General features: G+C 36.0%; 5 protein-coding genes across 8 annotated transcripts; 4 read left to right on the forward strand and 1 right to left on the reverse strand.

Annotated features, from left to right (window-relative positions):
- The first annotated feature begins 2,475 nt into the window (after positions 1–2,475).
- Positions 2,476–7,005, forward strand: LOC120016503 (growth-regulating factor 4-like). Its single transcript, XM_038869312.1, has 4 exons — positions 2,476–2,998; positions 3,971–4,319; positions 5,988–6,398; positions 6,481–7,005. Exons 1-4 carry the CDS (start codon positions 2,773–2,775, stop codon positions 6,482–6,484), a joined length of 990 nt encoding a protein of 329 aa, XP_038725240.1. The 5' UTR covers positions 2,476–2,772; the 3' UTR covers positions 6,485–7,005.
- Positions 7,006–7,980: 975 nt separating this feature from the next.
- Positions 7,981–11,720, forward strand: LOC120016375. The gene is made up of 5 exons (XM_038869113.1): positions 7,981–8,105; positions 9,158–9,293; positions 10,388–10,481; positions 11,195–11,275; positions 11,361–11,720. Exons 1-5 carry the CDS (start codon positions 8,072–8,074, stop codon positions 11,496–11,498), a joined length of 483 nt encoding a protein of 160 aa, XP_038725041.1. The 5' UTR covers positions 7,981–8,071; the 3' UTR covers positions 11,499–11,720.
- Positions 11,721–12,536: 816 nt separating this feature from the next.
- LOC120015915 (dnAJ-like protein slr0093) lies at positions 12,537–18,181 on the forward strand. 4 transcript variants are annotated; one of them, XM_038868420.1, is made up of 7 exons: positions 12,559–12,918; positions 14,333–14,494; positions 14,602–14,679; positions 14,806–14,881; positions 15,353–15,426; positions 15,562–15,632; positions 17,875–18,181. In XM_038868420.1, exons 2-7 carry the CDS (start codon positions 14,489–14,491, stop codon positions 17,918–17,920), a joined length of 351 nt encoding a protein of 116 aa, XP_038724348.1. In that variant the 5' UTR covers positions 12,559–12,918; positions 14,333–14,488; the 3' UTR covers positions 17,921–18,181. The 4 variants fall into 4 exon arrangements, with proteins under 4 accessions (XP_038724347.1, XP_038724348.1, XP_038724346.1 ...); XM_038868419.1 differs by lacking the exon at positions 14,333–14,494 and having other exon boundaries at positions 12,537–12,918; positions 14,809–14,881; XM_038868418.1 differs by lacking the exon at positions 14,333–14,494 and having other exon boundaries at positions 12,603–12,918.
- A 1,033-nt stretch (positions 18,182–19,214) lies between these two features.
- On the reverse strand, positions 19,215–19,971 carry LOC120017096 (putative gamma-glutamylcyclotransferase At3g02910). The gene has a single exon (XM_038870163.1). The coding sequence runs from the start codon at positions 19,917–19,919 to the stop codon at positions 19,338–19,340; it is 582 nt and encodes a 193-aa protein (XP_038726091.1). The 5' UTR covers positions 19,920–19,971; the 3' UTR covers positions 19,215–19,337.
- A 3,136-nt stretch (positions 19,972–23,107) lies between these two features.
- LOC120017018 lies at positions 23,108–25,145 on the forward strand. Its single transcript, XM_038870057.1, has 4 exons — positions 23,108–23,268; positions 23,361–23,576; positions 23,893–24,108; positions 24,568–25,145. Exons 1-4 carry the CDS (start codon positions 23,221–23,223, stop codon positions 24,775–24,777), a joined length of 690 nt encoding a protein of 229 aa, XP_038725985.1. The 5' UTR covers positions 23,108–23,220; the 3' UTR covers positions 24,778–25,145.
- The last annotated feature ends 1,690 nt before the right edge of the window (positions 25,146–26,835 follow it).

The raw sequence follows: 26,835 nt of genomic DNA on the forward strand, positions 1-26,835 counted from the left end.
GCTATTTCTCTTTTAATTTATTGGAAAAATAGCAACCATGATATTACGTCATGGATATTTTCAGTTAAAAGATCATACGTTTAATTCTCTATATTAACATGTTGTGAATCTCACATGAGATCGCGAGTTCGATTCTAAGCTGACGTCACTATTTCCATGTGGTTTGTGCTGGGTCGAGGCACAACTAATTTATCGGGCGAATTTGTATGTGCATAGTCTTGCTCGAGTTTGGGTTTAGTGGGTTATCCATTAGACACGCCTATCGAGTTGTCTATATGTATGCATATATTAATTTATTAGAAAGAATTAGGGCTTGCAAGTTTGAGGTGTTCAGGGGTGTTGGGTTGAGAGGGGTTGGGATTTTTAAATATAACATTTGTTATGAGATGTAGAGAGGTTTTGTCCCAACAGTCCTGAACACTTGAAACAGTCAAGAGTTTAGAGGTGTTCGAGATGAACTCAACCCTTCCTAACACCCCTAAACACCTCAAACGGGCCGGGCAAGCCGTTAAAGAAGTTGTATTATATTCCATTGTTATAAGGTTCTAAAAGCCTTTTTTCACAAAGAAGATATATGTGGTGCCAAATTCAAGAATTGTGGTCCAACATACTGTATATATGCAGCATATGAGACCATAAGCCCCACTTGTACCACAATACAATCATGCAAACACGACGCTCAATGTAACCAAAATCCACTGAATGTTACCTGCATTCCGGCAACCCAACCGGTAGCTTCATTCCTTGTTTACTAGTTATAGTAGGTTGCCGGTAAGCGATTCTTGGGCCTATAGGGGACTAAATATCAGTCCAGCCCATCATGAGAGGTCCACGATAAGGCGTTACAAATGGGTTGTTGAGAGGGGATCGGAAGCTCCGCAATTCATTTAGAATATGAGAGTATACAATTTTAATAAAATTATTTGAAAGATGTGTCACATCACAGTCTTATATTTTTTTCTCCATCATTAGATGTGAATTTTAAACTTTAAGAAATTATAGAACTTCAAAACCGTTGGAATCGGCCAAATTTGAGAATGAAATTCTTGATCTAACGTGATTATCGCACATTAACTATACATGTTTCATTTCAAGGATAATAAATTAGTTGAATATGAATCATTCTAGCTAGAAGATCTAAATTCAACTCTACACATTGACGATGATTGAGGATTTGTCTAATATTTGGGATAAATAGTCAATCCAGCCAACTCAATTACCTTTTATACATTCAACTTGGAGGAATATATTTTATATTTTTATATATTTGTTTTCTTAAAAAAATATTTTTTTACTATTGGTATATTTATTTAGGCTTTTAACCCATTTTGCCCACCCTAGATTCTATTTTTTGTCCACACTATGACACTAATATGTTTGGCCTAACCCAATCCAGCCCAGTCGATTAATTGATCTTGCTTAACAAATTATCAATACTAGAAGACTTAAAGGATACACATTGGTTTATAGACTTCTAAGGTCATCATGAAACGATTTCAAAATACGAAAAATTATCGAGGACATTTATATATTGACTTTCAACTATTATTTATTGTTATTATATGATTTTAGTGTTATTTTTTTATAATTTTGAAGACATAAAAAACCCAAAAAAAAAAATTTAAGGGCGCTGTTCCTAAACCTCTACTTAATTTTGTCCATCCTCACATAAATTCCTGACTCGGCCCTACTTTAGAGTTTAGAGAATTTGAATAAATGCCAAAATCAACAAAAAAATCTTGGATTGAGAGGTTGTAATAATTCAAAATCTCTATGAATTTGGGATACTTTGCTGCTTTTGCAAGGACAGAGAAGATATATTCAAGATTGAGGGAGGGTCCAATTAAATAAGCTTATGCCCTGCCAACCACTTAAAACTTTATGTGGGTCCAAACCCATTACACCACATTCTGACAAGTAAAAACAAAATATACCTACTTTTATTGGGTTGATACAATTTTGTGGTCATTGAAAAAGTTATCAATTTTTAACTTCATCATCATAGAATGTTTACACGTTTCAATTAGAAAACCAAAGTTGAAAATTATTCTTATTTGAACGCATGAACAATTTTTTACTATTCAAATAGATTTTTTATATTGATTTTTTATGCCACATCAGTAGTTTGATAACTTGAATAGTCAAAAATTTATTCGAGTATGCATATTGCAACAATTTTCTACTTTGGAGTTATTCGGTGATCGAGTTACATCTGATCAACTCTTTCAGTTATCAAAAATTACATTACCCCACTTTTATAGTTTTATTTGCACTTACTCTTACACCGGTTACTATTCAAAAGGTTAAAAAAAATCAACCCAAAAGGAAAACACAAAAAGCAGATTAGACACATCACTTGACAGTAACAAAATCTCTAATAAAACACTATACAAAGAACCCAAGCGCATCTCACCCAATGATAAACACACAGTCACCAAAGAAAACATTATTGTTAAGATGCTCAAGAAGTCCACTTTATTATTATTAAAGAATTAATGCAAAATGCTTCCCCCAATAAAATCAGACCAAACTTGGCCTTAGAGGTTTCCTCCTCAGAGACACTGCTGCTCATTCCCAACATAAACAAAGCTACTACAGTCGGTCGAATAGATAGAGACACTACTAAGATGGTTCAGACAGGGGCTGATCTGTGTCCCTTGTTCCTCTTCCATGTCGTTGGCCATGTTTAGGCTTCTAGGTCTAGCTGCAGAGAGAGTGATTATTTAGATAAAGATCGAGTATTTTTGTTGTTGTGGGTTGGGTGGGGGGGAGATGAATAGTGGTGGAGAGGGTGGGGGTGGGGGTGGTGGGTCAGGGATGTCTACAGGGGTGATGGCAATGAGGTCTCCTTTTACAGTGTCTCAGTGGCAGGAACTGGAACACCAAGCTTTGATCTTTAAGTACATGATGGCAGGTTTGCCTGTGCCACCTGATCTTATGCTTCCCATTCAGAAGAGCTTCGAGTCTATTTCTCATAGGTTCTTCCACCATCCCACCAGTAAGCCCAACTTTACCTAAACCCATCTTCTCTCTTTCTCTCTCTATTTATGTTTGTCTGTGTACCCAGTCTGTTCTTATTTTTCTCTCTTTTCCTTTATCTGCAGACTTGGGGTTGGTTTAATGTTTTTATTTATTTTTTCCCCTTTCTGGGTTTGATTTGATTTGGGGGAATCTTATTTATTTGGTTTTTTTTTTATTTCTTCAAAAAATGGATGTTGATTCTTTTCACTTATATCCACATAGAAGTATTGTCAATGTTTTCTTGTGTATCCTTATCTTTGGTACTTTTTCTATTGATGTTGTTTTTGGGGGAAATAGCAATACCTTCCTTACCTTTTGATTGATGGAGATTTGGGATCTTCTATTGGTCTTTATTCCCCCATAAGAGAGACATCCTTCAACAAGTTTTGAATAATAGTTGGTTGGAATTTGGGGATGTTATACTACTTGGAAATTAAAAAATCAGATGGGCTTCTAGATTTTGAGTTAACATGGTAAGCAAAGATTTGCCATGTTTTTGGAAAAATTGTGATCTCTTGAAGTAATATTTAAAAGAAATATTCAATTTAAAATTTGTTATCAAAAAACTTGTCTTGATGAGGCAATCAGTGATTTCATGGTTTATATTTATTCTTTATTAAAAGTATCTTATGTCTTCATGCTCTTTTTGGTTTATTTATGTTGTATCAATGATGTTTTTTTGTCTGATACCATTCTTTTCTTAAGTTGTTCTTTAGTAATCCATGTGATATTACTTAATTTCTTGATGAAGACATGTCACTTTTAGCATGGTTTATTTATTCATAGCCATTTTATCCTGAAGTGTCATTCCATTCTTATAATAGACTAATAGTGAACGTATCATTATGTATTATTTTACATGCAAACAGTAATCTTTTCAAGCTACATATTATTATTGTGACTTTTGATGGTGAATTCTTGTATGTCACATTGGACTGTGATTATGCAGTGGGTTATTGTGCTTACTACGGGAAGAAGGTGGACCCTGAGCCGGGACGATGCAGGAGGACTGATGGAAAGAAATGGAGGTGCTCCAAAGACGCGTACCCGGACTCTAAGTACTGTGAGCGCCACATGCACCGTGGCCGCAATCGTTCAAGAAAGCCTGTGGAATCACAATCCATGACACCATCAACACCGACTGTGACATCACTGACTGTTCCTGGAGCAACCGCAGGAGCTGGAAGCTTCCAAAATCTTCCGCTACATTCATTTGGTAATCTACAAGGATCTGGCTCTGGATCCAGCTTATCTAATGTGGATTCCATTCCCTTTGGAATCCCAAGCAAAGATTACAGGTATACTGGTTTTGCAATTACTGGTTTCCACTTTGATATTACGAGAATGTGGGCTAAAGATTTAAATCTCTAATCCTGTTAGTTCCTTATATTTGAGAGATATATCTGCAGTTTGAGAGGTTGAATCCCTTTTAGGGGTTTCTATAGTGGGGGGCAAGTTACTAAGCTGGAAGGCTTTGGTGGTAAGGAGAGAGTTCCTCCTGTTGATTTATAAAATTGTGCTTTTGGTGTTTTCATTTACAGCTGTTACACTAATCTGAAACATTAATATTCTCTCTTTCGTGACAATCTCTTCGAGGCCATAAATCTGCCTTTTCTGTAATTTTTTTGCACCTCCTTGCTGCTTCAGTAAACTCGTTTTTTCATTTGAAAAAATTGAATTATGAATTCTTTAGTTGTATTTCTTTTGAATCTTTTCTTTTTGGATGGTTCATACTGACAGACTATTTCATAGGAACAAAGTCATCTGGGTAGTGGAAATCTTGCAGTTGGATAAACTTTTTCAGTTTCTGTTTGATCAGGGTTTGAGATTCTTTCCTTTCTTCATTTGTCACTTTGCATTGTGTTTCTTCTGTAAAGGCAGCCCAGGAAGAATCGTTAATTACATGTGGAAAATTCGGCACTCTTACCATTTTATTTATTTATTATTGTATGTTTGAACTTTTTAATCATTGTCCATGGCCTTTTGTTCTCTTGGTGTGTCAAGTATTCTGCAGTGTAATTTGACTTGTCAATAACTTTAGCTGCTCAGTCAAATTTTTTGCGGCTGGCCTGGGCCCATAGTTGAGATTTTTGTTATTGGATATGGAAGAACTCTTGCCATCTGGGCAATGGATAACTGCATGAACTTCTTCATTTTTTTTAAGTCTCAAGGCTTCTGGGCCCTGATGTCTGTGATGAATGTAACTGAAATCCTTGTCTTTTCAGAGTATGTTTCACTGTCCACTTTTTGCTCGCTTATTCACCTTTTCATCTGGTTTTTTTGTGTGAATATGTCTGACGAGCATCTTCTTAGCATGCCAGTCGGCGGCAATTCAGTTGACATTTCTTAGTCAGAAACATAAATATGGGAAGGGTTGGCTTACTGGTCTTACAGAAATTCTGTTTAAAAGCTGTGTTTGGTCTCATTATGGGAAGGAAAACAACGGATAAAAGGGTGTCATCCTGCATATGTTGTCTTAAAAGGGAGACATAACATGCCATTCTTGTTTACATCTTGATGTCGAGCTTGGCGACTGCCATTTTATGCTTTCTTGTCCTTGCGCTCTGTTCAATGCTCCCTTTGTTGATTCATAACTTGATTATATCATGACATGATCGTTGTTGTTAAACGTGGAGCTTTAGTATGTCTGGTGCTGTTTTGGAACATGTTATTCAAATGGTATATGAAATAAACATACTTTTTTCTTTAAGTTAATGTCAAATTTTCTGGTACCATTACGGCTATCATTAATGATAGAAACCTTACTGGCATGTTGTGTACTCCAATACCTGCTATTATCTGATCCCTCAAGAATTTATTGCTTTCAAATGTTTCTTTTATCTTCTTCTGGTAGAGTTCCAGGGACCACTTCATAGATATTGTCTTCAAAGTTCTTCTCTTTCCAAATATCGACTACATTGAAATTGTTCTCCGAATCTCCATTAAATGACTGGTGGAATATGCAGGTATCTTCAAGGACTTAAACCTGAGGTTGGTGAGCGTAGCTTCTTCACCGAAAATTCAGGAAGCAATAGGGGTCTCCAGATGGACTCAACAGTAGACAATTCATGGTCAGTGATGCCGTCAACAGTTCCTTCATTTCCTTCTTCAAAATCAAGTGGCAACCCGATGATGCACCTCGATTATCCACAGTACTCGTTTTTCGGCAGTGAAATTGCGTCGGGAGAGACTCTCAAACAACCGGAGGGCCATTGTCTTCGACCTTTCTTCGATGAGTGGCCTAAGACTCGGGATTCTTGGTCTGGTCTTGATGGGGAGAGATCCAACAATGCCTCATTCTCGACGACCCAGCTCTCGATATCCATTCCAATGTCCTCGTCTGACTTCTCCACTACGAGTTCTCGATCCTCCACAGGGTAAGTTTGATATTAAGTTTGTCCAATTTTGCTAGTCCCCTTCACTAGTTGAATACTGTCCGTGTTTGATATTTTGCTGCAGATAATATGGCATATCTTAACCAAACCTTTTGCATGGGCTCGCCTTGCGCTTGTATGGTCTGGAAGAGTAAGATCTTGTGCATTAGGAATTTCAACAGCTATATTGCAGAAATCTTTACCAAGTCATCACATTTTGAGTTTTATGTCCGAAAAAAACGGATCCCTTGGACATGTTTCTATTTTATTCCAAAACTCGGGTTATCTATGTAGTTGGTTGTGTGTAATTCATTATACTATAGATTCTGAAGCTGGGGATTTCGATTTCTAATAAAACGAACTCTATCTGGTGGTTTAGAGATTCAGAAAATTGTGTTTAGGTTGGATGAAAGAGAGAGATAAGAGTTGTTTTCATAGTTGTGCTTGTTTCTTGATGAATCGCCTGCTAAATATAGTTGCTCAACTTAGGCAATGTTTGTGTTTGTGTTTCTGTAATGTGATTGTGTTGTAAACTGTGTATGCAGACACAAATTTTCAGAAGCATGATGTTACTAAAATTAATATGTAAGTGTGGTTTGTTGGGTTTGAACTGCTGTGGTCAGCATGAGTTTTTTTGCACAAAGTTCCCGGTGATGTTTTCATAGATTTATGTGGCCGATCCTAAATTTTTCGGATAAAGACTTGGTTGATGGCGATGAAAGTGATTGACTGGTAGACCAAATAATCAAGATTCAATTTGGCATTGTGTTTGTTGATTGAATTATCAAGAATTCAGTGTGCTTATTGATTTACTTGTCTTACTTCTCTACGAGCTTTTGCTATTAAAGCATTCTAAAAGTGTCAGCCCTAATGACATTTATTGCTTGCTCCACTTACATTCCACCCCATGTGTGGGCTGGGCATCTGAATGGCCCAATTTTATGTTGGCCCATCTAATGGCCTAACACATGAGGTACCCATCATCAAGTCCTAGTCAAAATAATTAAAAAATAATTTTTCATAAAAATTGATAAAATAAAAAAATAATTAAAAAATAGTAATTGTTTTAGTTGAGGGTAATTTAGACATATTACCCAATATCTTAAACTATATAAGCCTAATATCAATTTTTTTCCAAACAGTAAATATGATTAAATTATACATGCACTTATCCCATGATTAACTTATTGGATAATAAAATTATACTATCCTATACGAAGCTCCAAAGGGAGCCTAATAAATAAACCAACGAAAGATTACTCGATTGATAATGAGTGATTCTCAACTTGTGTAATACATTTTTAACATCTCCACCTAAATTTTCTACTTTACCCAAAGTAAATCACCATTTTAACCAAAGCCCTTCATGATTTTTAAATTTTAAAATCCTTGATAAAATATAGAAAATCGAAGATCTAATATATTATTTGATTAGAGGTGTCTGGATAGATTACGATTCTAACCACAAACATAATTTTCAATGGTATTTTAAAAAAGGAAAAAGGAGAAAAAGACTTTGCCAAATATTTATCATGCCAGGTTCCTCCTTTTGTAGTTTATTGTAAACGTAGGGGTAGTGAGGGAATCACAAGAACAAAAAGCCCATTTTTTCTTCTTCTGAGAGCTTTTCACAGCATCGACACTCGCTCATTCGAACTTTATCAGTCTTTCCTCTCATGGCGACCGCTTTCGCTCCCGTTTCGTTCTCAGGTAAAAATTATGTATGTGATTCGTTTGTGTTGTGTATTTACGAAATCTGATTCTGTGATTTGGTTGCTGCTGCTTTGATATATGTACATGGAATTTTATACTGTGATATACTCTGCGGTGCTCGTGTTATCGAATCTCTGGTTTGCTGAGATTTCAGTACCTCCTCCCCGTGAGAGTTTTTTTCCCCCCTTTTTGAATATGCAAGTCACGTTGTATTTTCTCTATGGTAGAATAGAAGGATTAGGTTGTGGATCAATGAAGTATTGGAATACGACTGAAAACACAGTTCTATTTTATTTTGGATAAAAATGATGAGATTCTGAGACTGTTTGTAGATTCTTGATTCTTCTCTAGTTACAGTCTTCCTTCATATGGAGACGCTAAATCTTTTATCTTCTTGTCGTATAGGAAAATGAAGAAAATCAAATAAGCTGATTCAGTTGCTAAATTAACAATGTTCTATCTCAGTTCTTACGTTTTTTTTTTTTACTTTTATTGACTACACGTGTTCATCTCGTTGGGTTATTTGGTTCGTTTTTGAGTTAATGCCTATTTCAGCGCAGCGCTCCCTGCCTTTTGCTATTGCTATTGTTGTATGATAATTGATGCACATTAAAAAGGGTCAGGCGGTGAGCCAAAGTGGGTAAAAAGTCTAATTCAGATAAATTTCCAGAATTCCTAGGACTACCGTAGGTCCATAGCTTTTAACTACTTTTTCCTTTGTGTTATGTCACTGCTTTGCAGCATGCAATTGAGTGATTTTTGCTTAAGTTTGAAATGAAAGTGAAAATGCAGATGTATTCATGTGCAATAGAAGAGAAAATTGTTACTACTTTCAAAAGGAGAAAATACATTAATCTTTCAGTTTCCACTTACAGAAAAAGGGAAAAAGAAAAAGGTCAAACTTGAGATTGGTATAAAAGAATGAACGAGGATTCCTTGCTTCCTCAACAATGTGTGATTTTCATTACATGTAGCATGGTTTTTAATCAGCAGTCCTTTGTTAGAAGAAAATTCTTATACTTGGGAAATTGCTATTTCCTTTTATATAGGTGGATCTCAGCTCAAAGTATGTGAGCATTGGTCCACAAAGTCAAATTCATTTCAGAGGCCCTCAAGACTGATAGTTCAGAGGAAATCATGTAAAATGGGAAGCAAGCGCAACTTATCAGTTCAAGCAGAATACAGGTTATTTCTTTTATTTTTTCTTTTTTTTTGAATGCTTTACTAAGGGCACCAAGGGAATGCGACCCAAAGAAGAAGAGCACATAGATAGAAACAATACAGGCGTTTCTTTCTGGTGGAGAAATCAAACTTTGTAAGACATGGGGAACTGATTTTTCTTTTGGCTTTGACAAGTAAGAACGCATGTCAAGTTGTGTTTTATGTGGTGAATTATATTTAAATGCCATAAGAAACACCAGTGTTGTCAAATGCGCATGAGGCACGCTTAAAGCAAGAAGTGAGGCAGAGCGCACGGCTCACGCCTCGCTTCACATAAGTTGCAGAAGCGCAAGGCGGGAAGAAGCGCTCACCTTTCACGCTTCTCGTATGTTGGGCATTTTTTTGGTTTGATTGTTACTAAATTTAGAAACCCAGATACGAAATTGAAAAGCTTCTCCGTCTTCTTCTTCCTTCCTCAGTTGATCGCGTATTTTTATTTCTTTCTCCTTCCTTCCTTTGTCAGAGTCAAGACCTTTTTTTCCCCCTCTGAGTGGTAGAAGTTCATTAAGTTGAAAGGCGGAAAGGGCATGCCTCTCGAGGCAAAATGTCAATTACATGACGAAGGTGTTTTTGTGAAGTATTTCTACCGTGATAGAATCTTGTCTTTGGCAATTACGAAAAATTAGTCACCCACATGGCCCTTTTCCCTTTCCTTCGCATGATCCATCATATTGATAGAGAAATGAGAGCATTTAAACTTTTGTCAATAGAATCTGGTATGTGCTTCAGCCAGCCTGACTTGGGTAAGAGAAAAGAGATGAAATCTTGGATTTTGAGAAGTGTGTGATACTCTAATATGAGATTAAATATTCTTATTAACTAGAGTACTCTAATATTTTATTCAATAAAATCTGGCGCTTGCTCCAGCCAGCATGACATAACATTGGAGAGATAGTCGCATGTAGTGTTTTATTTATACGTATGCAGCTTCTATTAGTTTTTTTTTACTCTTGCTGCTAAGTTGGTAATCTCCTTAAATTAATCTATTTTTTCTGTAAATCAAGATTATTCCATATCTATTTGTTATCGTTTTATTATATCAATCCTGTTATGTGCAGTGATGGTAGTAGAGGTGGAGGCGGTGATTTTATTGCTGGTTTTCTCCTTGGAGGTGCTGTTTTTGGAACTTTAGCTTATGTATTTGCTCCCCAGGTGATTGAATCGCTCACTCAAAGTAATTACAACATCATGCTATAAGTAGTTAATTTATTCTAATTTTGATTGCTCTTTACATAAGAGAGGTTGTCATGGCCTCTGTGAAGACTTAATCCAATTGATTTGCATGTCCATGAGTATGAGGATGTGCATTCTTGATTTTCACACATTGCTCTAGTTTTGTTTGTGTTGCTAGGGCTGCAAGATTTGAAGCCATGCAAGACCAATCCGTTGATTGCTGGGTTGATAAATTTCGAATTACCAAATGAAAGAATATAAGCCCAGACCAATCTAACCCGTTGAATTTCTGGTTGGTTTTGTTTGTAAAAATTAAATGCTTGTTTGACATCTACGAATGAGTTAATTTAAAGATGAAATTATATAATACTATAATAGTAATGTACAAAGGTTTTTTCTAGGCATTTTCTTTTCTAAGATAAAATTGGCACATATTGATTATAACTAGATTAAATGTGTGCGTGGTTCTCTAAATTTGCTAGCGCTTGGATTACATTTGTTTCAGTGACCCATCATTGAAAATCTCAAACTTTCACCTTTGCATGAGGAAAGAAAGGCTGTTGATGTTTGTCAGTTTTCCAGTGTGGTTGAGATTTGTATATCTATATGCTATATATTACTTGTTTTAAAGTCTGGTTTATGCTGTAGTGTAAGGTTTAACTATGCATGTGGTCTTCTTCTATTTATTTCAGATAAGAAGATCACTGCTTAATGAAGATGAATATGGGTTTCGTAAGGCCAGGAGGCCGATATACTATGATGAAGGTCTCGAGGTAATTACCATTGGATTTATTTTTGTACTTCATGTTTGTCATTTTTACTTCCCTGTTTATATATTTGCCTTCTATTTGAATGCAGAGAACCCGCCAGACTTTGAACGAGAAAATCAGCCAGCTAAATTCTGCTATTGACAATGTATCTTCACGATTAAGAGGTGGCAACAATTCGCCTACTGTACCTATTGAAACTGATACCGAGGCGGAAGCTACCATGTGATGTTATGGTGGGTTATCATGATCTGAGGGACGGTACCAGCTTAATCTTTACTTGAAAAAGTGACATATGAACCACTGAACCTACATAATGGTTTGTGCTATTGGTTTTTGTTCACTGGAAGTTGTTGAGTTGCACCGTAAATTTACCTTTTGTTTCTCCCTTCAATGAAAAACTTCATTTTTAATGTGATTTTTGGCTTCCTGTAAATGGTTTCACACTGAATTCGTCTTCAGATCAAGGTTAATCAAGCTCTTTTATCAAAAATAATTAATTTTAAGTTGAACCGATAAAGCCTTGTTTTTAAACAAGCATGGATGAGAGAATTCATATGTTTGGCATGCTGCCATGCCATGCTATTCATCTGGCTTGGAGAAATCCCGCAGGATTCCTCTATTCCCAGGGTTGGTATTATTACGCGAATAGGTGGCGTGTCTTTGGTACGAGAAATGCTGCTCTTCTTGTCGTCGATGTTCTATCCTAAAGAACTCCCTAAGAACGTAGAGTTGTGTGGGTTGTGTTGTGTTATTTTTAGAGATTTTAGGCACATAAGCATCGTTTGACACATAGGATAGAACGTTTGTCGCATGGTGATATTTAACTTCCCATCAGCGGTAGGTTGACTAATTGAAATTAATAAATTCTATTTAGGTGATTAAATTGACACAAATTAAACTTTCACAGTCAAGGATTAAATTGGAACACGGACGAGTTGTGAGTGACCACAAATTCTATTAACTCTATATCTATGATTTTTGAAGCAAAAAAATTTAGCCCAAAATGGGATAACGAGTTTGCTGTTTTAACATTGAAATCCCCGGCAACCCCATGAAAAGCTGTTTCATAACTCCACAACACCCGTTTAAATAAATGTTTATAATCTACGAAAAGCTGTCTCTTTATTACCAGCGTATATATATGTTGATTTGAACATTGAAAATCTTCTAAAAAAGTGGCTTAAAAATAGTTTTCTAATTTGCTGGTCAAAAAATTACAGCAAAATCATTTTTTAGGCTAAATTGAATTGGACTAGAACTGAAGATGATTGGACTGCAACTTTTCTCAGAGAATAGCTTGTGCCAGCCAAGTTTTTTTCTTTCTTAATACAGAATTTCTTTTTAGTTTTTTTTTTTTTGTTTGTTCTCCTGACCAGATAAATCCCGAAAACCAGACTGTTGTGGCATCCAAAGCTCCTCTTCTTTCTTTTTCTTTTCTTTTCTTTTCCTCTCCATAAATCCACCACACAATTCTCTGGATTGATTCTCTCCCAATTTTGGAACCTAAATATGTATTGGAACCTGATTCTGATTCAATCCTCCTGAGCTCTGTCTGGGTTTTGTCTCAAATGAAGGATGCGCATAAACCCAATACAGAAATCACGTCAACGTAGCAGATGGAAACCAATGATAGCATCGCAGCCAAGGTACCCATCAATCCCTTCAAACTCTGGTTTTCTTTTTAACCAGTTTGTTAATCTTGCAAAGATTCGGAATTTATTGTCTCAGGTGCGAGCTTAGGGTTTTATTTTTAGTTTCAGGGACCTTTGTTTCGCAACACTGTTGATTTCTTTTGGACGTTAAGTAAATACAGGAAATGATATATAAACACATGATATGGCTTTCATCGTATGTTCTCATCAGTTGCTAGCTAGTTGTTTTAGCTGAAAGTTGATTTCCATGGCTTCTGTTTTGTCTAAAAAGTCTTATGGTTTAGGACATGGAGGCTAAATTTCTGATTGGATGGGAAAGTCTTATGGAATGGGGCCTTGGAAAGCTACACGAAATAATTGGGAAACTTGGTGATCTCATAGTTATTTTAAAATGGGTAATTTGTGATTCTATTCGCTTTTGGCATGACACTAGGCTTAATTTCTTTCCTTTAAAACCCCTTTTCCCCATGATCTTTACAAAAAATTTCATTTGAAAGATAAAATGATCAGCTCTCTCAATTCCCATAGTGGTGCACTGGTGCTACTCCTGGAATATAGTGTTTTCTAGACATGCAATGGATTGTGAGTTGGAGACTTATATCACCTTTTTGGGGCCCCTATAAAATTAAACTTGGCTGAAAAAAGTCACGTGGAGTAATTCCAAGGACAACTCCTTCTTGGTCAAATCCTACTACAGAGTCCTTAGAGAGAGGCATGACGGATCAAGGAAGAGTGGAATGGTGGATATCCTTGGAGAAGTATTTTTAAAACCAAAGCTTATAAAAAAGGAGCCTTTTTTTCAATTGAGAGGGCACTTGGAGTAATATCTTAACTGTTGATAACTTATGTAAGAAGGGCCAGACTAAGGCCAATGGATGTTATCTTTGCCTGCCCTAAAGAATAGACGTTATCGTCACAAAAAAAAAAGAAAGAAGAGAAATTAGTGGATCACCTTCTTTACTGCAGCTGATATAGGATTCTCAGGGAAATTGCTTTCAAAATCATGGTGGTTGTGATGTGCGATACATTAGAGGATCTGAGGATGAATTAAATGCTTGGGAATTTTTGGTTGCTGATAGGAGGAAAACATCAGCTATAAAATCTCATCTATCTTGCTACATGCTGGCCAATTTGGAAGGGACAAAACAATAGAACTTTTGACAATGGTGAATCATCTATTAAGTAAAACATGGATATCTGACTTTCTTTAATCATATCTGAAGCTTTAATCTTCTGCGGATTGTTATTATAGCACTTGAAACTTCCTACTGGAGTTTAATCTTGCCTCCTCTTGTGCTATAGTTGGCGGCATCCCCTTCGTGCCCTTCCTGATGAGTATTTAGTGGAATTCTAAAAGAGGATATGTAAGATATGATTTTTTCTAATGGCTGCCTGTGATTTCATATAGAAAACTTGTGATGATATTTTCTGCTCACAAAAAACCAACTCAATACACACACGTGAGAAAAAGAGTTCTCCTCAATGAAGTTATACTCTGGGATGCTACTTGCTAATTTTTTCTGCTCTACTCCTGTTGTATAAATTTTCTTTCAGGACCTATCTAATGGTGGCTAGAAATTCTCATTTTTCTAGATTTTAATATTTTAGTTCCCCCTTTTCTGTTTAAAAAAGAATAGTTGAATTGTTGTCTATCTGATGAGGAACTCTTTATTCTAGGATTACTACAAAATTTTGGAGGTCGATTATGATGCAACTGATGAGAATATCAGATTGAATTATCTCAAACTTGCACTGGTTTGTGGTTCATCTGTTCTCGGTAGTTTCTTGGTTTGGCTTTTGCATTTCTTGATTGTTATAATTTTACCCTTGATAGCAATGGGATTGATTGAGGGCATTTTCATGATATTGCTGTCCATCTAGAAGTGGCATCCTGATAAGCACAAGAGTGATAGCGCCGTTACTGCAAAATTTCAAGAGATCAATGAAGCCTACAGAGGTAATCTCTTTTTATGACAAGCAGAAAAACAGGCATACCTCCTGCCAGATTCCGAATGTAAATTAAGTAGTTCAATTGTGGACATGTGAACTAGTCAGTTTTTCTGTTGTAATTCTTCTATTGTTGCATCCTGACATTCTTCATGGCATGGCAGTATGTTTAGCCACTGTGTATCTCTGGTTTGCACCAGCTTGGTGCCGCAATAAAATTGAATTGAGAAAAAAAAAATTCAAGTCAGTGAAACTATGATGCGAAGGCTTCTGACATTTATTAAACTCGTCAATGGTTTCTAAGAATCAAATTTGGTTCATGCATATACATGTAGGCATACAACTGAGCTATAGGTGTTGTCACTTTAGGTGCCCATGTGGTATGAAGTACTTTTGTAGACAGATTTTTTGTTATTGTGAAATGTGGTGACTTCGTGGACTTTCGCTCATTTCCCTCTCTCCTTTTACATATATGCTGCAGTGTTGAGTGATCCAGATAAACGGCTTGACTATGATTTTACCGGAATTTATGAGATTGATAAGTATAGTTTACGGGTAAGGCTCTGTGGCCTCATTTATTTTCAAAACTGTGAACTTACACTTCTCTTGATAGGTGTCATAATACCCTAATGTGTATTTCATAAATACTGCATCCGTATAATTTTGTAATATTTTGCCATTGGAATGCAGGAATATCTTTCTAGATTTAAAGGAATGATTCTCACCTGCAATGGACTGGGAATTAGTCATGCACCAATGGGGTAACTCTTTTCATCTTGTTTTCTGTTGGATTTGTCTACATGAATCAGTTCAATAACTAAACGACTTCAATGAGCTATCTTCTTAGATAGATTATGCTTTGCTGCTTCATTAAAATGTTATTATTCTGGTTGATTAGCCATAATATGAGCAATAACCCAGTAAGCTGCTTTTTGTTGTTTTTGTGTGTGTGAGGGTTGGGTGCCTGGGGCTTGTTCAAATTAGGTGCAAATTGTAGACTAGGGGAAATACAAATAATTTTTTCCCCACAAATCTTCGGAGATGCTATTGTCAGTTTATGTTTTTCTTTTAAATGCAAAAGAATTTATTAAGAGAAGCACCAAGGATTGCAACCACAGGAATTATTGCAATCTAGTTTGATTGATTTCCTCCAAGAAATTAGTAGAAAGGTCTGACATCTAAAACTAAATATCTCTAGCCATATATCCGTAAAAGGATCGGGATAAGTTTGTAAATCAGTGAAACCTCTGTCAGTTCTCTCTTTCAAAATCAGCCAAGAAGCTACGAACAGGATGCATTAAGGATGTTCCTATTGAAGCTGCTTTTACCCAACTGATTATCGGCTCTTAGTTCTAATGCCAAACTACAGACTATTGTCAATAGTTAATACACTTGTTTGGATTAAATTTTGAATAAGAGGATTTGAATTGGATGCCTTTTAGCCACAATTTTCAGTGGTGCATTTAGGTTAAAAATCCAACAAGAAAATTGTAGGTAGGGTTTTCTGTAAACTATCAATGGCGTGGACGGTAAAAGTAGTGTCTGTAGAATGAAATTGCCTTGACAGATGCTTACAAATAGCAGAACAAACATGAGACCTCATTATGGTTCAGAGTCGATGGAAGTTGTGACAAGATGACTTTGACTCATCTTGGATGCATGTTATACGAAATTCATGGTCAATTTGGCTTCAATTTATGTGGGTGCCCTAATCCAAATCCACTTTTTTTTAAAAAAAATCGTTGACTAGTTGCTACTTCTAGGAGCCCAAGTCAGAAAGGAACCTTGTGTTGCTTGGGGTCTAGTCAAAGGGATAGAATGTGATTGATAAGGATGGAATGACAATGGTGCACGTAATATTGTTGACCAATAGCAACAGAACTGTGATGCTTTTGGTAGCTGAGGTTTTGAATGTGCAAACACATCAATTTGTGTTTTTTGTTTCTTTTTTACCCATAAGAAAAGGCCAGGAGGATTTAGTAATAACTAGATAAGACTGCACATAAAAATTGTTTAAACTTTTCTGCATTTTGGTAACACTTAGGGTTGCTTCATTGTAATCTAGAGTAGTGGGTTCAATCCTGGAAATAGCCTGTCCTCAAGGCCGCATACTTTTTGCCCTTCCCTGATTGCATCTCCATTGCATGGGGATTGTTTACCTGTCTACCTTTCTGCATGTTGCTTCATCATATAAAATGTGACTTCACGTACAATAGTGGTAGACATGCAGAGACGGAAAAGATGTAGGTTAGGGTGCTTAATTGGAGAACTACATTTTATGGCATGTTTTCCCCTCTGACCTGACATACTATTTGGGGCGGTGCTTGCTATATGAACACGGTTTGCTTCAACTGCAATCGATGTGGAGCCAGGCAGTTTATTAAATAATTTTTTTTTATCTTCCTAGGATCACCTTTTAATGGTAGCAAACATGATGTTGAACCTTGTTTTATATTAAGGATTTATATTGTCTTGACAGATCCTTTGGGTTGATGATGTGAGTTTGAGAGTAAACCACAGTAGTGAATTTTTTTTTTTTTGGCAGTGTATTTATTTGTTGCTTTTCTTTATGGTTGGACCTGTGAGCATAAGTGGCCTAATGTTAAATCACAAAGTAGTTGCATTAATTTGTCTTTTACATTAGTTCATCTTTTGTACACTTTTCTTTTGCTAAATGCCCGCTGAAACCTCGGCTTGCAAGTTGAGTTATGACTGGAACCTTAGTTACAGATATTTTCCCATGTGAGGTGCTGTTTCATAGATTATCTGATTCTTTTTTTGAGGATGGAATTGGATGTCCCCAGTGATAGTATTTTGTCGGAAAAGGAAATGTCGAACCCTATCTTCTAGATTGAGTCACATGCCTTTAAAATTTCCCATCATTCACAGAAATGGTCTATAGATAATATCTAGCACCAAGAGAAGCTTGTGGTAGAGGTTTTTTTACCCTTGAATTGCGTTGTTGGACTTGGGTTACATATGTTGTTTCGTGTAACAATGCAGGACTCAACAACTGAAGGAAACCAAGGAGTTTGGGGAGGAAAAATGAGGTATGGACGTGCTTTTCGACTCATTATCGGTCCCTTGTCTGCAGATGTGAACGTAATACATTTATATTTGGTAACAAGGATATTATATGAACATGAGACAGGAATAGAGAAGGATGTGTACCATAAATCATAATCTCCTTGTAACTTTGTATCACATGCTAGTGGCCGATTTAGATCCTTGGCCTGGATCAGTTGAGCCTCGTATAATATTGCAATAAAATTATTGTTTCGTATGGATTTGATGAAAATCCAACATGTGATTTTGCTGTGGATTATCCAATTGAAGGAAGAAAATAGTTGGGATTTGGGAGTTGCAGTAACCATAGTGCCATGGTGTAAGTATTTGCTGCGTTCATCAACTACAACTTGTTTGGAACTTGGTGCCATCGAATTCTTTTGTAAAATATATCATGGTGTCTGTAGGCAGTGCTTGTAAGAATGGAATACTCGAAACCTTGCTTTTAAGGGATTCCATGAACTGCATATTGGAAGAGTTTGATGAAGAAGAAGAAGAGTTATTTAAAATGCATGTTGAAAGTGACCAAATAATGATATTCTGCTGCATGTCTCTGTATATGGAGCTTGACAAACCTTCCTGATCAGATTGAAAATGATTGCCAATCAGTGGAGATGGTCCTTCACACAAATGCCGGAGATTTAAGACACTGAAGAAGAAGAATATGTACTAAATTTAAGCTTTCAAAAATCAAAACTACTAGCATCACAATGACCCCCCCCCCCCCCCCTCCCATCATGATGTATAGTTGTCCTTGATGAGCTATTGCTATCTTTGGGAACGCCAGACTCCCCTATGATCTTCTCACCATACATACCTTGGACCTGTAGAACCGATAGCCGCCAAAGTGTCATACCATCGAGATGTATTGGTTCCATTGCCAATATCATGTCTAATATATCTTCTAGCCAACCCTCTCACAGGTAAAAGTTTCCTACTGTTGGAATCCACACATTGGTCTCACATTAAAAAAATAGAAAGAAAGTGTGTGGTTGAAGGAGATTCAACTCATTAGTTTAAGCTTTTGAGTTACATGGATTTTTCTCCATTATCAAATTTTCCCACATGTGTGAGGCTCACCCTCAGAGTCTAAATTTCTAACACCTACAAACCCAACTACCATTATTCCACTCCATCAATTAAGCCCCTAAACCACCTTCTTCTAATTTCTAACACCTGCAAACCCAGCTACCATTATTCCACATTAATCGGGATACCAACTGTCAATATAATTGGGATACCAACTGCTGGTTTAGGATAATTGAGATATCAACTACTACTGAGATAAGCAATCTAATGTGAGCTTACATCAATTGTATTCAGTTATTCACATATTCATAATTGAAGAAAACACAAAAACTACAAAATACAGAAAAGAAAAAAAAAGTAATTCAAAGAAATTAATAATCAACAGAAGAAGAAGTGGAGGATGTGACGAAGACATGAATCTGGTCCAGGAAGCTCACATGCTGTGGTCTATCTTTCCTCTTTACATACCCCTTTGCTTCCTTATCAGAATACTCCCCAAGCCCTCTGTTCCCGTTCTTCCTCCACATCTCCGCCGCGTAATTCCCGTGCGCGTAATAAGCCTCTGCCCACACCCTTTTTTCTCCACCATCATCATTGGGCCCCACCACCACCACCTCGATGGGCAATCGCTCGTAGTGGCCCTGCGTGGTGCCTTCCAGCTCGTCGATTGGGACGAGGCCGCGGGCGGAGACGGCGTAGAGCTCGCCGGAGACAGTGCGGGAACCAGGGACGCCCGGGAAATTGAGTAGAAAAGGGACCATGTATGGCCCGCACACGAGGGGATATTTCTGTACTGTTTGGTATGTGCCCTTGAAGACGGCGTCCCCGGTTCGCATGAGATCCTGTAAAAGCGAATGATTCCCGAAGCCTCGCTTTAAGGTCCCGTACGTGAACACCAGATGAATCTTTGTTGTGGCGTCTTCGGATTCGGATCCTCCATTCTCAATGCCCATCTCGGATCTGACGAAGAAGAAGAAGAGTTGTCTAGAGAGAGGACGAGTGTGTGCTTACACAAGTATATATATAGATAGGAGACCTGCAGATACGGGGTTCAGATTCACATGCAATTTCAAAATCTAATTTTATTTTGTTTTCTAAGAGCCGATACATATCAACAATATTATTTGTGTTGGATTGTTCAATTTCCATAAATACATTGACCAATTTTTATTTTGTTTTCTAATTATTAAAATTTTTAGTCCATACACATCAATAATATTGTCTCTCGTAAAAACACGCTTGTGTCTCGTAGAAATACGCTTAACTGCGGAATTACATACACATCAACAATATTGTTCGGTTCACGTGGATATATTGAGTCCGCAAGGCTTTGCCTTCACATGAGGTCACTCATCCTAATAGTGTTCTTGCAGAAGCACGCTTAACTGTAGAGTTATTACGGGATGTGGTTCATCTCTTCTAAAAATATGCATTGTTTTTTTTTTATTTTTATAAAAACTGATTTTATCTATATATGTTAACAATAATAATTCGACTAGATAAAAGGGATGTAGCCCAAAATGGTAGAGCAACCACTTGCGAGAGACATGGAAACAATTTTGTTAGAGTAGGAAGCGAAGAAGAAAATTTTTAAAAGCATGACTTAAAATAGTAAGGAAATATATAAATTTAATAAGAGTTTATGCAATTATAATCTTGAATATAAATAAATGGCAAAAGCCAAAATATATGCAGTGGATTTTCATTGATTTTGTAGTGGATTAATGTTGATTCTCTCTTATGGGAATGAGGTTCGATCCCCCACATCTTCATCTTTTTTATTTTACAATGTATAGATAGCGATACAGTGATGAAGAGAAACGAGATAATTTATATAAAAAAGCGTAGTAAATAAAGAGAAAAACCTAAAAATACATTACTTGAAGTAGTAAGAAAAATATATGTTTTTCAAAAAAAAAGAAAAATATATGTATTTAAAAAGAAATTAAATTTCAAAGGACCTGAATGAATGCATATTATCCTATTTGATAATATATAAGTGAACAACAAAAATTGTAATGCCAAAGCCAGAAACATGCCATATCTTTTTTCTTTTTTTCTTTTTTTTTTTTTTTTTTCTGTTTACAAAAAACAAGAAAACATGCCACACCATTATTTTTTTGGCTTTTATTTTGTTATGTAGTGTGTGGTCCAAATTAAACCTACACGCAACAGGATTGTGGACTTCATTAGTAATATTGGTGGCCCAAGCCCATGACTCGAAAAGGCCCATGGGAAGTTTGAGCAAGAGCTTCGGACTTGCTCTTTATCAAACCTCAAATAAAGAAGAAAAAGACAAACGATCATCCACATATTGACAGAGAAGAAGCCGTGGAGTGTTCTCGAGTTGTGACGAATGAAAATCAATCGAGGGTTTGAAGGACTTAATTGGAATAAATAATTCGAGTGAGGGCCTAATTTGAAAAGGCGATAAATTTCGACGTCGAAAACACAGACGATCCATGCGTCGCGTTCATTTGCAAAAGCTCCATGGTTTTGCTTTCACGACTATCATATACTGGTGCAATCGTAACCTGATGAATATCCATCACAAGAGATGGGAGCCCAAGTCTAGTATCACAAGTTTGAGTTTAACTCTTTATTGAAAACCTAAGTTGATAATAGGAGGTTTAGTTTGAGTTTAACTCTTTATTGAAAACCTAAGTTGATAATAGGAGGTTTACCCTCTCTTATAAGATAGACTCCAAACACACCATCTTTCGATATTGGATTCTCATCATAACCTAACGACACTTCATGTGGGCTTCTTGATTGCAATGTTATTTGAGAGAACTTCCCATGCAATGGGTCAAAATATTTCTTTTCATGACCATTTTTATTTAATATGATGATAAAGCTAGTGATCGGAATGATTGTTCGAGAAAAGTAGACCTTTCTATGCCATGAATTATATGAGACAAATACATTAAAAGATTTCCATGAAGCAGCCAAGTGAACGAATCCATCCAAATTTAATCTTGCTTTATGAGCTAGCTTTGCTTTTTAGTTTGGCAATCCAACATCCCTCAATAATTGCACATATACAACACACACACATATTTATATATATCAACGTTGGCACATATATATATATATAGCATAGTTTTAAAATGAGAAAGTGAGTATCAAAGTAACCACTCTGTCTAAATACGTCACTAATGGATGTCTTCATGGGTAGGACCAATTACCACCACTACGTGTGTACATGCGACACTTTTGTTTATAGACAAAAAATTAATATTTCTTTACAAGTGCGGTTACTGATTTTATATTAAAAAATAACTACAAAGGGAAGTAAGGAGAGAGGTAGTGTTATAAAAACCGTGTCGTACTAGTTGACGGAACCGTAAAATGGGTGAACCAATCATCAGGCTGACACGGTTCAATTAAAATACCATTCAAGTAATTGAATAGGAAAACCCATTAAAACCGTACGGTTTTATGAAATATTAGTTGACCCGTTCGGGTTAAACCGGATAATTTTCAAAACATTGTTTGAACTTTGAACTCCGTGTTACATATTGTTAACTTATGATGTGAAATTTGATTTCCATATGTAGTAGGTGTATTGTTCTATTCTAGATATATGATGTGAACTTGAATTTTTAATTTATTATATTTTTTTACGGATAATCATATGATATTTTTTGGTATTTATTTTTAATATTAATGCTTGAAACTCCCAATTTATGACCCACTTTTACTCCTAATCTATGTGACGTATTGGATATTATGTAAATTCTACATGCGTATTTATAATCAATGACCATAAGACATGTCATATAAAATTCCTTGTTCTATAGTATTCATGTTTGTACTACGAACTTGATTGACATGACACGACTCAACATGTGTCAGTATTAGGATCCAACATCTGTGAAAAGACTTCAAAATGCTATTATAATGTTTTTTTATGTTTACAAATGCTATTAACAAATTTAGAAAAACTTGGTCCAACCAAATTAATAACAATAAATAAATATATATATATATATATATATTTGTAATAATCATAAGGAAAGTTGAGAAGGGAAGGCCAAAATAAGTTCCTTGAAACAAACGCATCTTATGTGGGTTCAGGTTCGGAGTGAGGTTCGGTTTTGTAGACTTTTTTTAAGCTCAAGATAAGTAAGCACCTTCCTCCCCCATCCACCGCTACAAAGTAGTCCTCTCCCCACTCTCCTTTCTCCTCTCTCTCTCTCTCAAAAAGTTTTCAAAGAAAGTTTCACTTTCTTCCACCAAAACTGTCAATAAATGATCAGTATTGATCAAGAAATCAAACCCATAAGCAGAAGAATCATGGTTAGTCCTCCCCCAATCGAAAAAACTTGTTTTCTTTTAAACCCAATTTTTAGTTTTCTGCAAAATTTTGATTGTGTTTGTGATTGAATTAGGGAGAAGGCCCAGATGATGATGATGATGATGATAGAGGACATGATATAAAGTGGCCACTATGGTTGAGTCCACTTCTTCAGACGAGATTCTTTGTTCAATGCAAATCACATGCTGATGCACACAAAAATGAATGCAATATGTATTGCTTGGATTGTTTGAATGGCGCCCTTTGTTCTCTCTGTTTATCATCCCACAAAGATCATAGAGTTATTCAGGTACTGATTTCAATTTGTGGGTTCTTTGTTCTTCACTGCCTGAAATTGATTTTGAGGGAACTGCAATGGCATTCAGGGAACCTAATTGTGTAATTTCCTCTGTTAAATTATATACCCAATCACTTGAATTTTACATTGGTTTCATCAATCAATCACATGTTTTTTGTGGGTTCTTGAGCTTAATCAACTGTGGATTGGACAAAAAGGGCATATGGGTTTCATTGACTTTTCTATTCACTTTTTTAGGGGCAATATAATAGTTTTTGTTTGTTTTTCTGGTAATTGAATCTTTTTTTTTTTTGTTGATTTTAAGCAGATAAGGAGATCATCATACCATGATGTAATAAGGGTTTCGGAGATTCAGAAGTTCTTGGACATAACAGGGGTTCAGACCTATATAATCAATAGTGCCAGAATTGTGTTCTTGAATGAAAGGCCTCAGCCTAGGCGTGGTAAAGGTGTCACCAATACTTGCCAAGTCTGTGAGCGCAGTTTGCTTGATTCCTTCAGTTTCTGCTCACTTGGTTGCAAGGTATATTGCCATTTGTTTCAAAATCATCATCATTGCTTCATTTTTATATGTTATTTATGGGATTTCTCCAATTTTGGGCTAGAAATTGAAATGGGTTTTGTCCTTTGTATATGTTTTAAACCCCTAATGATCATAATTGTTTCACTTTCAGAAGCTAATTTTGGGATTTCTTCAATTTTAGTTAGGCAGGCAATTGAAATGGGTTTTGTCCCCTTGTTTCATTTTCATAAGCTAATTTAGGGATTAATCCAATATTAGGCAAGAAATTGAAATGGGTTTTTTCCTTTCTAGATTCTCTGTTTCTTGCCCTGTTAGTTTTTTTCATTGTCGAACTATCCAATTTAATTCCTGAATATCAATTACATTCTGTTTTTTCCCCTTTTGAATTGCTTGACATTTGATATATTTTGGTCAAGAAAGAAAGTTATTTTACATTGGTTGGTATTGAAACTTTGTTAGATTGTTGGGACATCAAAGAACTTCATGAATAGGAAAATGTGCAAGAAGTTGGATGGTTCAGACACTGAGGAATCACTGAATCGTAGCGCTCAGAGAAGACGACGAAGCTTTACACCGCCCCCAACCACCATGAGCTACAGAACTGGCGGCAAGAGGAGGAAGGGAGTTCCACACAGATCTCCAATGGGAGGATTTATCATAGAATACTAATAAAGACAGCACTGGTCATAGATAGATATTATACCCATAAATATACAGGTATAGTATGAAAAAATAATTTCACCACTACATATATGTATCTTGTTTCATGTATGTTATTACAGCATCTGAGCCTTTGTGCCCGGAGGCCGATGTTGGGGAACTGAAGTATAAGCTCCAATGTAGATAAAAGAAATGAATAGTGAAACAGTATGTAGATGGGTGATGCACTATGTGTTAAGTCTTGTTAGGATTAGTTATAGGGGATGAAGGATATAATGTCTAAATGTGTATATATTATAAGCTTGTTGGGATATGTTGTACTGTGAAAAATGAATAAAATGGTTAGTAAATTTGAAGTTTGGTGTTATAGCTTGTAACATTTCCCTTTTTAGGTTGGTTGGTTTGTTTTTTGTGTTGTACGAGTGCAAGTAACTTAGGCTCGTTTGATGGAGAATTCTCCGTCATTTGGAGCGAAATGTTGAAGAGGGTTTTGGTCGAGCAACATTCAACATCCGTTTTCTTACACCAAAACCATTAGTTGGAGTGGTAAAGATTGTGTGCATCACGTTGATGATAAGGGTTCGAATTCCCCCTCCTCGATTTAAAAATAAATGAACGAATTTATTAGAGTATAAAATTCATATAGATGAAAAACAAAGAGTTTTAAAAGTAGAAAAATAAAAATGTGGTATGATGTGACATTGACAAGTTGGGTTTAGAGTGTGGATAGATTCGACATAGTCCACAAACCCAACAATAGTATGATATTGTCTGTTTTGAGCCAAAGCCCTCACGGATTTGCTCTTCTAGGCCCATCGTACTTGCTTAAGCCCAGAAAATCAATCATATTGTGTTAGATAGTGGGAACTCTTTATCTACTAGCCTCTCCTTCCTTCTTTAACCGATGTGGGATTTCATCAAACACACCTTACAAAACATTATATTCAAATTGTAGATTTTTCTATTCTAAATGAATTACGAAATCCCCGAATTCCAAGTAAACACATGGTAATTCCGTATATGACACAATACAAATTGAACCCATGATTTCCAAAGAGGACTCTTGTGAAAATAGAATCGAGCTCATAACTTCCAGAATAGCTTTCTCTTGTGAAAATAGAATCGAACTCATAACTTCAAAAGTAGCTTTCTCTTGAACAATCTTGAACAATTTTGTATTTTGGGTATAAGATACTTTGTACACTATTGGGTCCACAAAAAATAAACAAATAAAAAGTAAAATTACACTTTCAATGTATGAGGTGTGTATTGATGGTATACCGTGTAGTGTGTACAGAATCCAGAGGGACTAAAATGTATTTATAGTAATCTGGAAGGTCTTCCATTGAGATGAATTATATATAGTTAGTCCAAATTGACCGGTAATACCGGTAATGAAATTGTTTTTTAAAAAGATTTATTAATTGTTTTATTGTTGAGAAAATAACGGCATACATGCCGCCACTTAAAAAGTCAGGCGTATCTGAAAATTGGCGTGAATGTCATGCTACTTTCTATTTATTCAATGCCCACGTCAGCCATTACTTCAATAATTGTCTCCTTTTTTTATTTTTTGTTTCTATTTCGCATCACATACCATCTTGCTTATAAAAAAATGTTAAGAATTCCAATAAATAGGATATCAGTCGTTCTAGTAATCAATCATGATCACTGATTGATATAAATGTAGAGGTCCATAAAACCTAACTTATATCAATCAAAGGACATAATTGATTACTGAAATAACTGAGATCTCTATCACTTCTGTTTACTTATTCTTCATACTAGTACTACCGTTTGGATGTCCTGAATAAATTTTTTGGGATTCTACTATTATAAATAGTCTAGTCTTTTTGACGGTTCCTATCAGTACAGGGGCGGGGCCGCTACATTAAACCCACACCTTATCTCACTACAAAAGCTGAATACCAACACCTCTATCTCATGTATTGTGTCCTTAGGCCAGGTATTATAAACATATCTTATGGATACTATACTAAAAAACTGTATAATTTTGTTTCTGTCTGTATTTGGTCCACTAGCTTCACGGTGAAATGAAACTTTGGG

This window comes from Tripterygium wilfordii, chromosome 15 (genome assembly GCF_013401445.1).
Source record: "Tripterygium wilfordii isolate XIE 37 chromosome 15, ASM1340144v1, whole genome shotgun sequence".
NCBI lineage: Eukaryota > Viridiplantae > Streptophyta > Magnoliopsida > Celastrales > Celastraceae > Tripterygium > Tripterygium wilfordii.